Source organism: Arvicanthis niloticus, chromosome 14, assembly GCF_011762505.2.
Source record: "Arvicanthis niloticus isolate mArvNil1 chromosome 14, mArvNil1.pat.X, whole genome shotgun sequence".
Taxonomy (NCBI): domain Eukaryota; kingdom Metazoa; phylum Chordata; class Mammalia; order Rodentia; family Muridae; genus Arvicanthis; species Arvicanthis niloticus.
Window position 1 is genome coordinate 71,693,889 of NC_047671.1, and position 12,241 is coordinate 71,706,129.

The 12,241-nt window shown below is 42.6% G+C and overlaps 1 protein-coding gene across 3 annotated transcripts in view; it reads left to right on the plus strand.

Annotated features, from left to right (window-relative positions):
- Znf521 (zinc finger protein 521) overlaps nucleotides 1-12,241 on the plus strand; it is a 282,622-nt gene that overhangs the window by 30,424 nt on the left and 239,957 nt on the right. For all 3 annotated transcript variants that reach the window (XM_034518035.2, XM_034518033.2, XM_034518034.2), the window contains one exon: nucleotides 1,353-1,532. Coding sequence is in view for 2 of the 3 variants with exons in the window: in XM_034518033.2 (XP_034373924.1) it covers nucleotides 1,353-1,532 (180 nt within the window). In the remaining variant the exon portion in view is untranslated. The remainder of the gene's footprint in view (nucleotides 1-1,352; nucleotides 1,533-12,241) is intronic.

Here is a 12,241-nt window from a genome sequence, read left to right on the forward strand (position 1 = left end):
TTAGACAAGATCTTAAGATAGAAACTCTGAACTGGGGATTGGCTCAGTTGGTAGGCTGCTCGCCTAGCATGGATGAAGCTGTGGATCCAATCCCCAGCACCACACAACATAGGCATGGTGGTTCCTGCCTCTTAGCCTAGCACTGTGGAGACGGAGATAGAGAGAGCAGAAGTTTAAGGTTATCCTCAGCTACATACTAAATTTAAGGATAGCCTTGGCTACATAAGACTTCATCTAAAAACCAAAAAAATAATTGAAAATACAGTTTATATCTGATTGTAGAGGACTTTTCTACAATTAGAAATTAATATCCCCCAAATTAAGCCCTTGATTAGTCTAATTTCTTCTAATGTCGTTCTTGTTCATCCTCTCCTCCCTCCATGCCTGACATTCCTTTCCTTCTCCTGTTCCTGTCCCTCCTTTCATTTCTACAGAGAACAAAAGCATTGGTGTTGGGGGAGGTCCTTCTCTTCTTTGTCATCCATCCATCCATTTGTGTGCGTGTGTGTATGTGAGATGGTTGACATCTCTATAATGAACCAAGCGACATCATATATAATCTATACATGGAACTTTTCAGTACATATAATATCTGTGCCTTATCTGTCCTGCTGTTTGGTGACCATTCTTAGCATACAGATAGGACTATTTATGGCTCACACACATGCAGCTTTGCCACACTGATAACGATGCTTTAGGATGTTGACTCAATCGGAATTGTACTTTTTGTTCATATCTATGCTTTTTTTTTCTGTATAATTTGGAAATCCAAAAACAGAACAACATGTTTTCGCTTGCATTTGTGCTTGAAAGGGTGCTTGGCTGGGTGGTAGAGCTTGCTTTGCTATCGCTACATCTCAGATAATGGGACAACTGTGCATTTTGACCAGTTTATAAGCAAAGGTCAATTTCTTGCCTATGGTAATTAGCTTGGCTGATTCTAGGCTTTTGTATGGTCTGGTAATTTCCCATGAAAGAATATATTTAGCAGAAAGGGGTTCATTCTTCGAAGTAGTTTCTTTTTCCTTTTCATTGAAGACTGTTTATTTTAAAAGTTATTTATCTTTCTCTTTTAATGAAAAACTTTTAAAAGGCGGTTTAAAAACACGAAGTGAAGTTTAAGCATCGTTTGTTTGAAGGGGGTGGTGTGTGACACGTCCTAGGCAGTGGGAAGACAGCCTCAGCTAATAAGACCAATGGACACTGATCCTGTGTATCACATTCGGAGACCAGGCCCTCTGTTGCAGCTTCCAGGGAAACGCCGTTTCTGGGTTTGGTGAGAAGAAGATGAAGCGCCGCTTTCCCAGACCCCATCTTTAAGGCTCGTACTTACAGTCACAATTTTCTTTCAGACCCCAACTGTAAACTTGAAGACAAGATTGAAGATGGGGAGGCAGTAGACTGCAAGAAGAGGCCAGAAGACGGGGAGGAGTTGGAGGAGGACGCTGTGCACAGCTGTGACAGCTGCCTCCAGGTGTTTGAGTCACTGAGCGACATCACAGAGCACAAGATCCATCAGTGCCAGCTGACAGGTAAACAGTGCCAGTCCTGTCCCCGCTCCCCACTCTGTTCTACTGACGAGTTTTTCTTCCAGTTTGTTCCTTTGTGTGGTTTCTGCCTCTAATTATTTTACTCTGTACAGTTGAAACCCTAGGAAAGCCGAGCAGGGATGTGGAGACACAGTGAGGCTGTCTGTGAATATGCTGTGTTGCGTTCTTAGCCAGCCGGGGATGCAGACTGTTTTCAGGGTGGTTGGCTGGACACCCTTGACTAGGTGTACTTTTCTAAAAATTCTAGAGTGGTTGTCTGAGGCAGCCTCAGTGTTGAAGTTCTTTAGAGTATGAATTAGGTATGTGTGTGTATATATGGATGCATATATATCCATATACACACATATTTACATATAAATACACACGTATAATTTTGCTTACTTTATTTTCTAAAATGTTAGGAATACAATGGGATATTAGATGACTAAAATAAAACGAAGACTCTTTTAAATATTTTCTAAGTTTGTTAACATCTATTAACTAATTTTACCTTAAATATTATCTCTTCAGAAAAGCCTTCTCTGATCCTGCACTAAGTCAGGTGCCCTTTTGTAGTCTTCTAAATGACCACACATTAGACTCGAGTGTTGCTTTTGTTGTCATTGTTCTGGGGTATTGTTTTGGTTACTTTCCTGTTACTGTAATAAAACGCCATGGCCAAAGGCAACTGAATTTATTTCATTGCACAGCTTATAGTCTATCAACCAGGGAAGTCAGAGCAGGAAACCAAGGCAGGAACCTGGAGACAGGAACTGATGCAGAGGTCATCAAAGAGTGCTACCTAACAGCTTGTTCTCCACGGCTTGCTCAGTCTGTATTCCTATTGCACCCAGGACCACCTGCTCAGGAGCAGTACCGCCCACAGTGAGCTGGGCAGTCTCATCAATCACTAATCAAAAAAAATGTCTAACACAGTTGCTTACTGGCCAGTTCCTATAGAGACATTTTCTCAATGAAGACTCCCCATTTTCCAGATGCTGGTAGTTTGTGTCAAACTGACATAAAAACCTAGTCAGCACAAGCATCAAGTGGAGGACTTTACCTAGTTGCTTCCACTGAGCTGTGTCCCTAAAGTCTTATTACTCGATACCTGACCACTGCAGTTCTCACCAAGGGGGTTCGTTTCCTGCCTCCATCATTAGACTCCGTGCTTCTGAAGGGCTGGAGCTGTGTCTTCACCTTTGTACTGGCTGAGTGCTGCACAGTGTTGGCGTATTACTTAGCTACTCACCACGGCTGCCAAGATACTCTGCTATGCTCTTCACTGGAAGAGGAAAATGTAACACCCCACCGAAACGCGGCATGTTCAGTGTAACGACTGAATAAAACTGAAACTTGTAGAATACATTTCTTCTCAGAATATAGTTATTTTTGATATCTGTGGATTTGCTATGTCTCAATTCTACCACGTGTTCATCAAAAGTGAGAAATATTTTGTTTACAGGTACAGACTCTATTTTCTTTTTCTTGTCCTTCTTCCCTATATACTATGTACAGACGCTCACCTAGCATTTATATCGTAAAGCTGGTAATAGAGACGACTTGGAGTGTACAAGACGACGTGTGTGGGGACGTGGCTGTTCTATGCCATTCTGTACAAGGGACAACTGTGAATTGTGTTGTCCCTTAGGGAACTATGGCTGATCCCTCATGGTCACCAAGGGTGAGGAGATACTGGGCAGGGATGTACTGTGTGTTGGTTGGCTTGGCTACACGGCATGGACCACATGATGTCTTGCTCACTGTTGTCTCCATGTCATCTTTCACCCACTGAGCTGCCACGGCTCCTGTACTGCTGTGGACGCATATTTCCTTTCTATCCGTCTGTCTTCCAAGCAGTCTTGTTTTCACTAAGGATGATCAGGGAATGTATTTTGTAGACAGGTTGCTCTCCAACTGTTTCCCTCGAATATTTATATTTGTGTAAGATTTTAATGGGTGTTTCATTTTAACAAGGTTTCCTGAGCAGATTATTGTGGCAGCGTTGGATGGAATCCAGGAAAACGGAGTTCATTATTAAAGTGCACACTGACGCGTCTCTTCAAGAGGGGAGGGCTGTGAGCAACTTTATTAAGCACTGCAGTCTTTATTGCAGGAAAGGCCCCTTTTCAGAATCATTGGTCCCCTACTCCTGGCCTGGACCTCACAGAGATCTCCCTACCTCTACCTCCTGGATGCTGGGATTAGAGCTGTGTAGCTAGAACAATGTGTGTTGACCATTTTTCTATTTTTGTAACTTTGTGAGATTGTAGGGTAACTTTTACTGTAGTATTGTTTCAAATGTACAGGAAACTTCTGAGACTGCTGTATTAGTTAATTGGCTCACGAGGTAATTATATTCTGTATTATTTGTCTTCTCATTTCTTCTCTCTTTTTTCTTCGTTGCTTACCATGATTTTCTTACTATTTGAGTAGTCTGAAAATATTGCACCCCTAGAATGCAGCTTGTGTGTTTCCTGGGAACCCATCCATTTTTCTGACCAATGTATAGTTACCAGGTTCAACAGAGTGAAAATTTGTTTAAAAACAAATTAATACTCATCTCATTATTGCTGATATCTGATCTATAATCCATATTTGAGTTGGAATATTTTTTCCAATAATGTCTTTTATAACCTTTCCTGGTTTGCCTCATCCTTAATACAGGGCCCCATGTAACTTGTAATTATCAAGTCTCTTGTGCCTGCTCTAATCAGGAATTCTTTCTCCACCTTCCTTTGTATTTTCGAGTCCCTGACAGACTTTGTGGGATTTCCATCTGAGTGGGTTTGTCTGTTTCCTCATGGCCACATGCTGGCTCTGTGCCTGTGGTAAGGCCACCAACCTGATATCACCCCTTCCTTACTGTTGCACTCTGTATGTAAATAGCATTAGTGCATTCCAGTGACAGTGACAGAAACTTTAACAATGAAGACTTGCTTTCCATGGTGTCTACCTATCTTATTCAGTGTAACTTATTGTGTCCCCTTCATTTACAGTGCAAGTGTCTTCATGGGAAGATACTGTCTTAGCTCAGCTTCACAGAGCTTCAGACACTGTTGGCCTCCAGTGACAGGCCAGAGTCCTTGTCACTTGGCTCATTGGTATTTCTTTTATTAATTCATTTATTTGTATCATCATTGATTTTACTTAGTGATTCATAGTTCAGTGTATGTATGTATGTATGTATGTATGTATGTACCATGTCTGTCTATCATCTGGCCATCTATCTATCCATCATCTATTTGTCTGTCTGCATGTTCATCCATTTATTAACCATCTATCTGTCTGTCCATCCATCCATCCATCCATCCATCCATCCATCCATCACCTATCAGTAATCAAACAGAAGGCCATAAACTGGATAGGCTCCGACTACTGTCATCTCCAACTCTCTGTCAATTTTTCGGTGTACTTACTGTCCTAGATTTAGCCAATGAGAATAAATTCCAACTATGTTCTTATGTATCTGTTTAATATGTCTCTGTCATTATCGGGGTGAGGGACTTGCTTTATTTCTGGGACAAACAAAACCTCTGGGTAATGTTCTTTTCTTGTCTAGTCATGTCCTGCAATCAATGTCGTTTTTGTGATCATTACCATTTTTAGTTTTGGCTGGGTAGTGTGATATCAGGGTCAATTTTAGGAAGTAGGGGATTTAGAAGTCAAGACTTGACTGCTGTGAGTTCAGTGCTACTACTTACTGTCTATAGAGCTTTCCTCTAACTGAACCAGTACATGTACAAATATGCTAATATGATTTGTAATATACACATAATATGTCTATAGCCTACCCAGACAGAAGTGAGCACACTCATTTTTTCCTTGGATTCCAACAAAAACCCTGTGTTTGTATGGTATTTCCAATTCAACCTAAGGTCTCAGGGACATCCTTTTCTTTTTCCTGTGTCTATTGGTCACTGTCTTCTGGGATGATAAAAACCTGTCTGCTGCCATCCTCAGTGTACTGAGTCATTTGCTTGAGCCTAGAATACACATTAAGTAATCTCACATTAGCTGACTCACATAGCTGTGATAAGCGTGTCAGCCAATTACAACTTAATATCTTCTGCAATTGCTAAGTCTGTATTTTAATGCAATATTTGCAAAGAACAAAGTTAAAACGCTGTGAGTATGCAGTGTGACTTTTTGGCAGAATGCACTGCATCCTTTTCACATGCTGCCTCTCTTACGTTACAGTCTTCCCTGCCCCATCCTCCTCATCAGTCTCCACCAGGAGTACCCAGGTCAGGAGTGCCTTAACCATAGATGCATTCAGTCTGTGGTAAATGGGACCATGTACTGTGATCACTATGAACTCTTCTCTGTGTCTCTGTCTTTGGTGTCTGTATCAAGGGGACTGTCTGGTGCCGTTTGACAGTGTGCTGGTTTTGTTTTTCACCACTGAGGGTGCTCTGATACGAGGCTGAGCTGTACCGTGTGTCCCCTCATCTTTTTGCTGGACACTTTGATTACTTTCTCTTTTCTTCCTTGTTGTTTTGAATTAGGTTGGAGTGGACATCTGCTTGGGTTGCCGACAGGAATGGAGGGGCTGGGTATTGAGGAGGTTGAGGAGGGAAAATGCCTGTTTGTAGAGACACATTCAAGCTGGTTACCAAGATGTTTGTTTCTTCGTACTACTGGCAGCAGTGGGTGACTTCTGGTGACCATCCATCCAGGCCAGGGTTCACACTCCCATCTTCTGAATTCTGTCTTTCTTTTGGGTATGAATCGAACTTCCTTGTAGATGTGTTACAGTTGCCAGTTTATATACACTAAGGTGACTTTGTCTAATGGCTCTTTTCCTTAGAACACAGATTTTTGTGAAAATCCACGATCTTGCTATGGCTGGTCCCTAACTTACTATGTAGAACAGGCTGGCCTCAAATTCTCTGCCTCCTGAGTGCTGAGACTAAAGGCATGTTCCAACAACTCTATCTGAGAGTCCTATTGCATACAGACACTGTTTTCAGGCGGAAAGCTAGTGCATTACATGAAACTGTTCACTCACGTAGAATAGCGCCTTGTGAGCACAGAGCCATGGACGTGCACTGAGCAGTGTGAATGGAGCCAGTGAGACAGCTCCTCGCACAAAACTATGGACATGCACTGGCCAGTGTGAACAGAGCTAGTGAGAAGGGGCTGTCCGTCCTGCTTCAGGTTTCATTCATTCACTCATTCATTCATCCATTCATTCATCCAGTCATCCCTTTGTTCATCTCTTCATTGCTGTGATGATAGGATCATATCAGGTTCCATGCTGCACTTTTGCCTAGTGAGTGGGTTCTTCTTCTATCTGCTCCACCCACTCAACTCCCTATCACCAGATAGGAGAGAGAAAGGATAGAAAGGAAAGGCGGCCACGTTATCATTAGACCACTTCCTGCTGACTCAGGGTGTCAGGTTCTTTTGGGCAAGTTTGATCTTTGCTCTCAGGATATCTAGTTTCTTCTTCTCACTCCTTTGTGCACGGCTCCTTGACAAACTGCAAAGAACAGTGTCCAAGCACCATTGGGCCAACCAGCTGCTCCAATCTGAGCTCTGTTTACATATCCTCGGAAAAGTCCTCTGAGTTCCAACCGACACACACTTGCAAAAACTATCTACAGCCGGCAGAATCACGCCCCTGCTAGAGCACAAGGCAAATCATACTCAGCTGCTGACAGTATGAAGCAGCCCTGTATCCCCACGGCTGGGATTGAAACTAGAACACATCTCTGTATCTCTGTGTTTTTTTAAGGAAACCAAAATTCTCACAACACATGCATGCTTGGCAAGCATTCTACCACTGAGCTATACCCCCCAATCCTAAAGTTACTTTAAAAGTTAAATGTTGGAAGTCAACACTAAATTCTCCTTACTGAGCATGAACCTTCTATGGAGTGCCTGGCTGACACTCCTATTTCAGCTTCATGAATCAGAAGAAAAGGGGTCACTCCTGTCTGATTTTGATGGTGTCTGCAGACCCAGTATAGGACAGCTGATATTTATGGGTTAAGTACTGATTTTTTTTTCTTTAAAAGTAATAAAAATATAGTCTCCATCTAAGGCTTTGAGAAAGCTGCAGTCTGGCCTGTGCTCACATAGCACAACATTTTAAAGGTCAAAGAACAAAAGTGACTTCCTGAATGAACCGTGTCAGAAAAGGACAAATCTAATGGGTTTTGTTTCTGTGTCCCCCACCCCAAAAAGGAGTAAATAAAACTGAAGAAGAAAAGAGTGATGGTGGTGATGATGGTGATGGTGGTGATGATGATGAAGATGTTGGTGATGGTTGTGGTGATGGTGGTGGTGATGATGAAGGTGTGTATGCCAGTGTTTCTCAATTTGTGGGTTGAGACTCCTTTGGGAGATCCAAAGACAGCTTCACAGGGGTTGCTTAAGACAATCAGAAACCATGGACATTTTCATTATGATTTTTAACAGTAGCAAAATTACAGTTATGTAGTAGCAAATGAAAGTAATTTTATGGTTGGGGTCACCACAACGAGGAATTGTGTTAAAGAGTCACAGCTCTAGGAAGGCTGAGAGCCACTGGTGTATTCATTTGCATTGGTGGGTGGGGGTATGTTTAGGGATGTAAAGCCCGAGGAGGCCAGGGAGGGAAGGGCAGACATCAGAATCACCACATTAGATGAAGGTGTCTGAGTTGAAGTTTGTCTTAGCTGGAGGATGCTGTCCAGTCTGCTCAAAAGATTAAAGACACGTGAACAATTTTAATTAAGGGGGGATGTTATGCCTTTTGGTGGAAGTTAGGGGACAGTGCCCTGAGTTATCTTCCAGCCGCTGTAGTGAACTCTCTGGAAACCACCTGTTTTTAAAATCTCTAGACAGACAAAGCTGATGTAGCAAAGCAGGTATTAGTGTTTCTTCTCTTTTCTTCTCTCTGGTCCACGCTTACCTGCGCTATTCTGTTTCATTCGTTCGGTTTTTTTAGCTTTGTACACACTGTTTGTGCCTTTTTTACCTTGCCACTGGTTCTTGTCCCTTCTCAGACTCCTAATTTCCTTGTCTACACCCACCCCTTTCCTCTTCTGTGCCTTCCATAGGCTCGTAAGGAACTTTCAGTTATTCTTTGATCTGTGTGGACTCATTCTGTTAATCTTGTTGCCTTTACTCAGCTGCTTGCTTCTGCCCAGGTAGACTACAACCTGGATGCATTTCCATGAATAATTTGAGTGAATCTGAGTGGTGTGTTCCAGGACTTAAATATAGAGTAGAATTAGACAAAAAAGTAACCACATGTCTCATGGATTTACAAAACAGAAAACAGGTGCCTGATGGTCTGAGGCCTCTGGGGGTCACACAGACCTCTGAGGGTTGCTGGGTGGTTCTACCTATCGACAACCAGAGAAGCCTACCTTGGCTCTTTCTTTCTCTTGACTGCAGGATTTCTTGATAACTTCACATCTATTTCTTTGGTGACTTTTGTCCCCAAATATGATGCAGATTCTTTGGCTAGTCTGCCTCAGTGGACACTGGTCACCTAATATCAAAAGACTTTAAATCTTGGAGGAGCTAGCCTGAGCCAAGCCATTCCAGGTCATGAGATAGCAAAGTGGCCTTGACTGTGGTGCAGGAAAGAATGCAGGGATGGAGGAAGGCACGCATGTGCTTCAGGGGATCCAATCCTAGGGGTGTTTTGGAATGTTTCTGAGAAGCAGACTGATCTAGAGTTTGACCAAACAGCCCTAAACATAGCTGAGGACGAGTGTCACTGTGCAGATGAGGGTTCTCTTCCTAGTCTCATGTGACTGTTATTTGTTCTCTTTACCAGTCTGTAATCCAGCATGTATAAGTAAATTACATACCATTTTTGCTTGAAGGAAGAGTGGCAAAGGTGAAGCCAAATTCAAATCCCACTCTTCAGCTAGAGCCATAGGCTGCAGCCACCTGCCTGGCTCCAACCTTGCTGTGTATTCCTGGAGGCTGGGGAGGGGGGGACTCAGCCCTCCAGTGCTGTTGGGACTCTGATGCAGAAGACAGATTATCAAAATATATATTTACAGAAGGAAAAGCACAGAGAACCTTTCATTGTACTAATCCACAAACCCTATCATTTCTTGCCAGTTGCCTCAGGGGGCGGGGAGGGCGGAGAGCCAGAGGAGTCTCATCACACGACTCAACAAAGCTTTAATAGCAGGGTGCTGTGGCGAAGGCTGAGATTACGGGACTTTATTATGCTTACAAAATGGAGTAGGAACCAGCGTTGTAAATCATCAAGACTAAGCTACACTTAACGGGATAAATGTGTAAAGTGCATTTGGTAATACGGTTTGCTCCTCGTTCTCAGTCCTTTCTCTCTTGTCTTCTGCTAATTTGCAAACTCGAGCTGTCTGCTGAGTGCTCTTTCACATCATTAATGTGGATTGCTTGGATGCATATGCAGAAAATGCCAAGTAGGTGGTGTCAGCTCTTCACCGGCTGTCGCCATGCTGTTGGTAGTCCGCTAAGTGGAAACCCCCAGGACAGGAAGGTGATGTGTTTGTGAGAGCATACATTTGCAAATCAGATTCATAAAGCTCTAGCCAGATATGAAGCTCCGCTTTCATCCCCCTTTTCCTTTCTGTTTTTTTTTTGATAAATTAATACATGATTACTGTATTTACATTATTCCCAACCTCCTTCCTGTTCCAGCTCTTCTCATGCCTTCTTTCAAATTTATTAGCTCTTCCTTTATCAGCATCATCAGCATCATCATTATTGTGTATATGTAAAATCTGTAGAATCCACTTGTTGTTGCTTTTAGGTATATATGCTTAAAGATAACCTCTGGGGATTGTAAACATACCAGAGGTTCATCCCTTGTGAAGACTAATTCTCCCTCTCTCAAGAGTCACTGCCTGCCTGCCTGCCTGCCTGTCCTTCCTTCCTCCCTCCTTCCCACTCTCTCTCTGCCTTGTTCTGTTTTCTTTCTGTGGGCTACACTGGTCTCAGATAAGTGTTATACTGCTGAGTTGTGTCTCCCATCCACATTGTTCTTGTTGTCATTGTTAATCTTGAGATAAGATTTCTCTAAATTGTTCACTGTTATAAGCAAGGCTGACTTCCAACTTGAGATCCTCCTGCCTCAGCCTCCCAGTAGCTGGAGTTACAGGTGTGAGCTGCATGTGGATCAGTTGTTTTTAAACACATAGTGTTCCTGTGTTGGTGTAGGTTTTGAGGAGGAGGGAGTGAGCATGTGAGTGGCTGGTGTATAATGTACTGTGATCGCTTGGGTTTGTTCTCAAAGTGAGATTTTCTAGAGAACCCGAAACCTTCAGTCAGATTCATGGAACATTGTGATAACTATTTGTTTTGTCTAGAGAATCTTTTAAAGGTGAACATGTGTCAGCCATATCCACAGCCGCGGTGAATTAAACTCTTATGACTTTAGTTCTGGGGAGGACACTGAAGTGTGACTCCAGATAAGCATATGGAGGACACTGAAGTGTGACTCCACAGAAGCGTATTAAAACTGCATTTAGAACCAACCCGTTTGTGCCATTTTTCTCAGAAATTGTAAGTTGAAGTAAACTATACAGAATCAATGTGTTATTTAAAAAATTGAGCTCATAGTAATTGAATATGAGGCATTGTAAGTTTTGTTTGCATATTTCTATATTAAACTCTATATTAATTCATTATGTTTTTATAATCATTTATATAACGATGATTATATCTTTACTAATTAGATTTAAGGTAGTATAAGTTTTATTTTTAACTTCCCTTTTCTTAGATCAATTGTGGCATTCTACCTAAAATATTTCCGAACTGGGAGCCTAGCCACGTATTTTCCAAAATGCCTGGTTGAGGGCAGTGTCCGGGGCCTCGTGGATAGATTTCTTACCTGGCCCTTTGGCGTATGCATCTCATTGTAGAGACCGTGGTGCCTTTAAACAGTTTTTGCAAAAACTATGTGTTTTCATGTGCTTTTACTGATGCCTCCCACGCATGCACACATGCACACGTGCACACATGCACACATGCACACGTGCACAGAGCATGGACAGATGGAGAAATGAAGAAATGATGTCAGGACGAGATAAGCATGGGCTTCAAGGACCTTGCAATTTTAGACTTCCAGGCTTCTTGCTCCTTGTGCTGATTCATTTTCATTGCCATTAGACCCGAGGAGACACACCTCACAACCAGCGGAGAGCAATGACAGCGTGTCCTGGCTGCGTTATTCTCCACAGTGGGTACAGTCTAGAGCCTCTCTGACTTCCCAGCTATTGTCAGTGTTGTTTGGCTGACCTTTAAACGGCCCAGATGAAATTGTGTCCTTCTCCCTCTTTGACCACACAGTAGCTGATAAGGCTTCTGCCAGGAGTGCAGGGCAGCGCCATCCATTTTCTTGGTGATTGCCCGTGTTTGACCATCAATATCTTGCAGTTTTTTGCACAGCACTGTTGAAGTCATTTGTGAAAATCTGAGCCCTAAATTAAATTAGTTAAAGTTAAATAAGTTGCTCCCTGTGTCTATTTCTCTGGAGAGACCCGACTATACCTTCATGAGAAGAGGCACATGGGGTAGAAAACAGGAAGCCTTCAGCTGAGAGGAGTCAGACTTACCTTGCTCAGGCAGATTTGTACTAGGATAACTTTTTAAAGGTTTATTAGTTACTGTGAGTGTAGTGTGTATGTGGACGCACATATGGGTACTCTCAGCTGGAATTTCATTCACCTTAGTTTTGAGACAGGGTCTCTCATTGGCTTGGAAGTAAACAATTA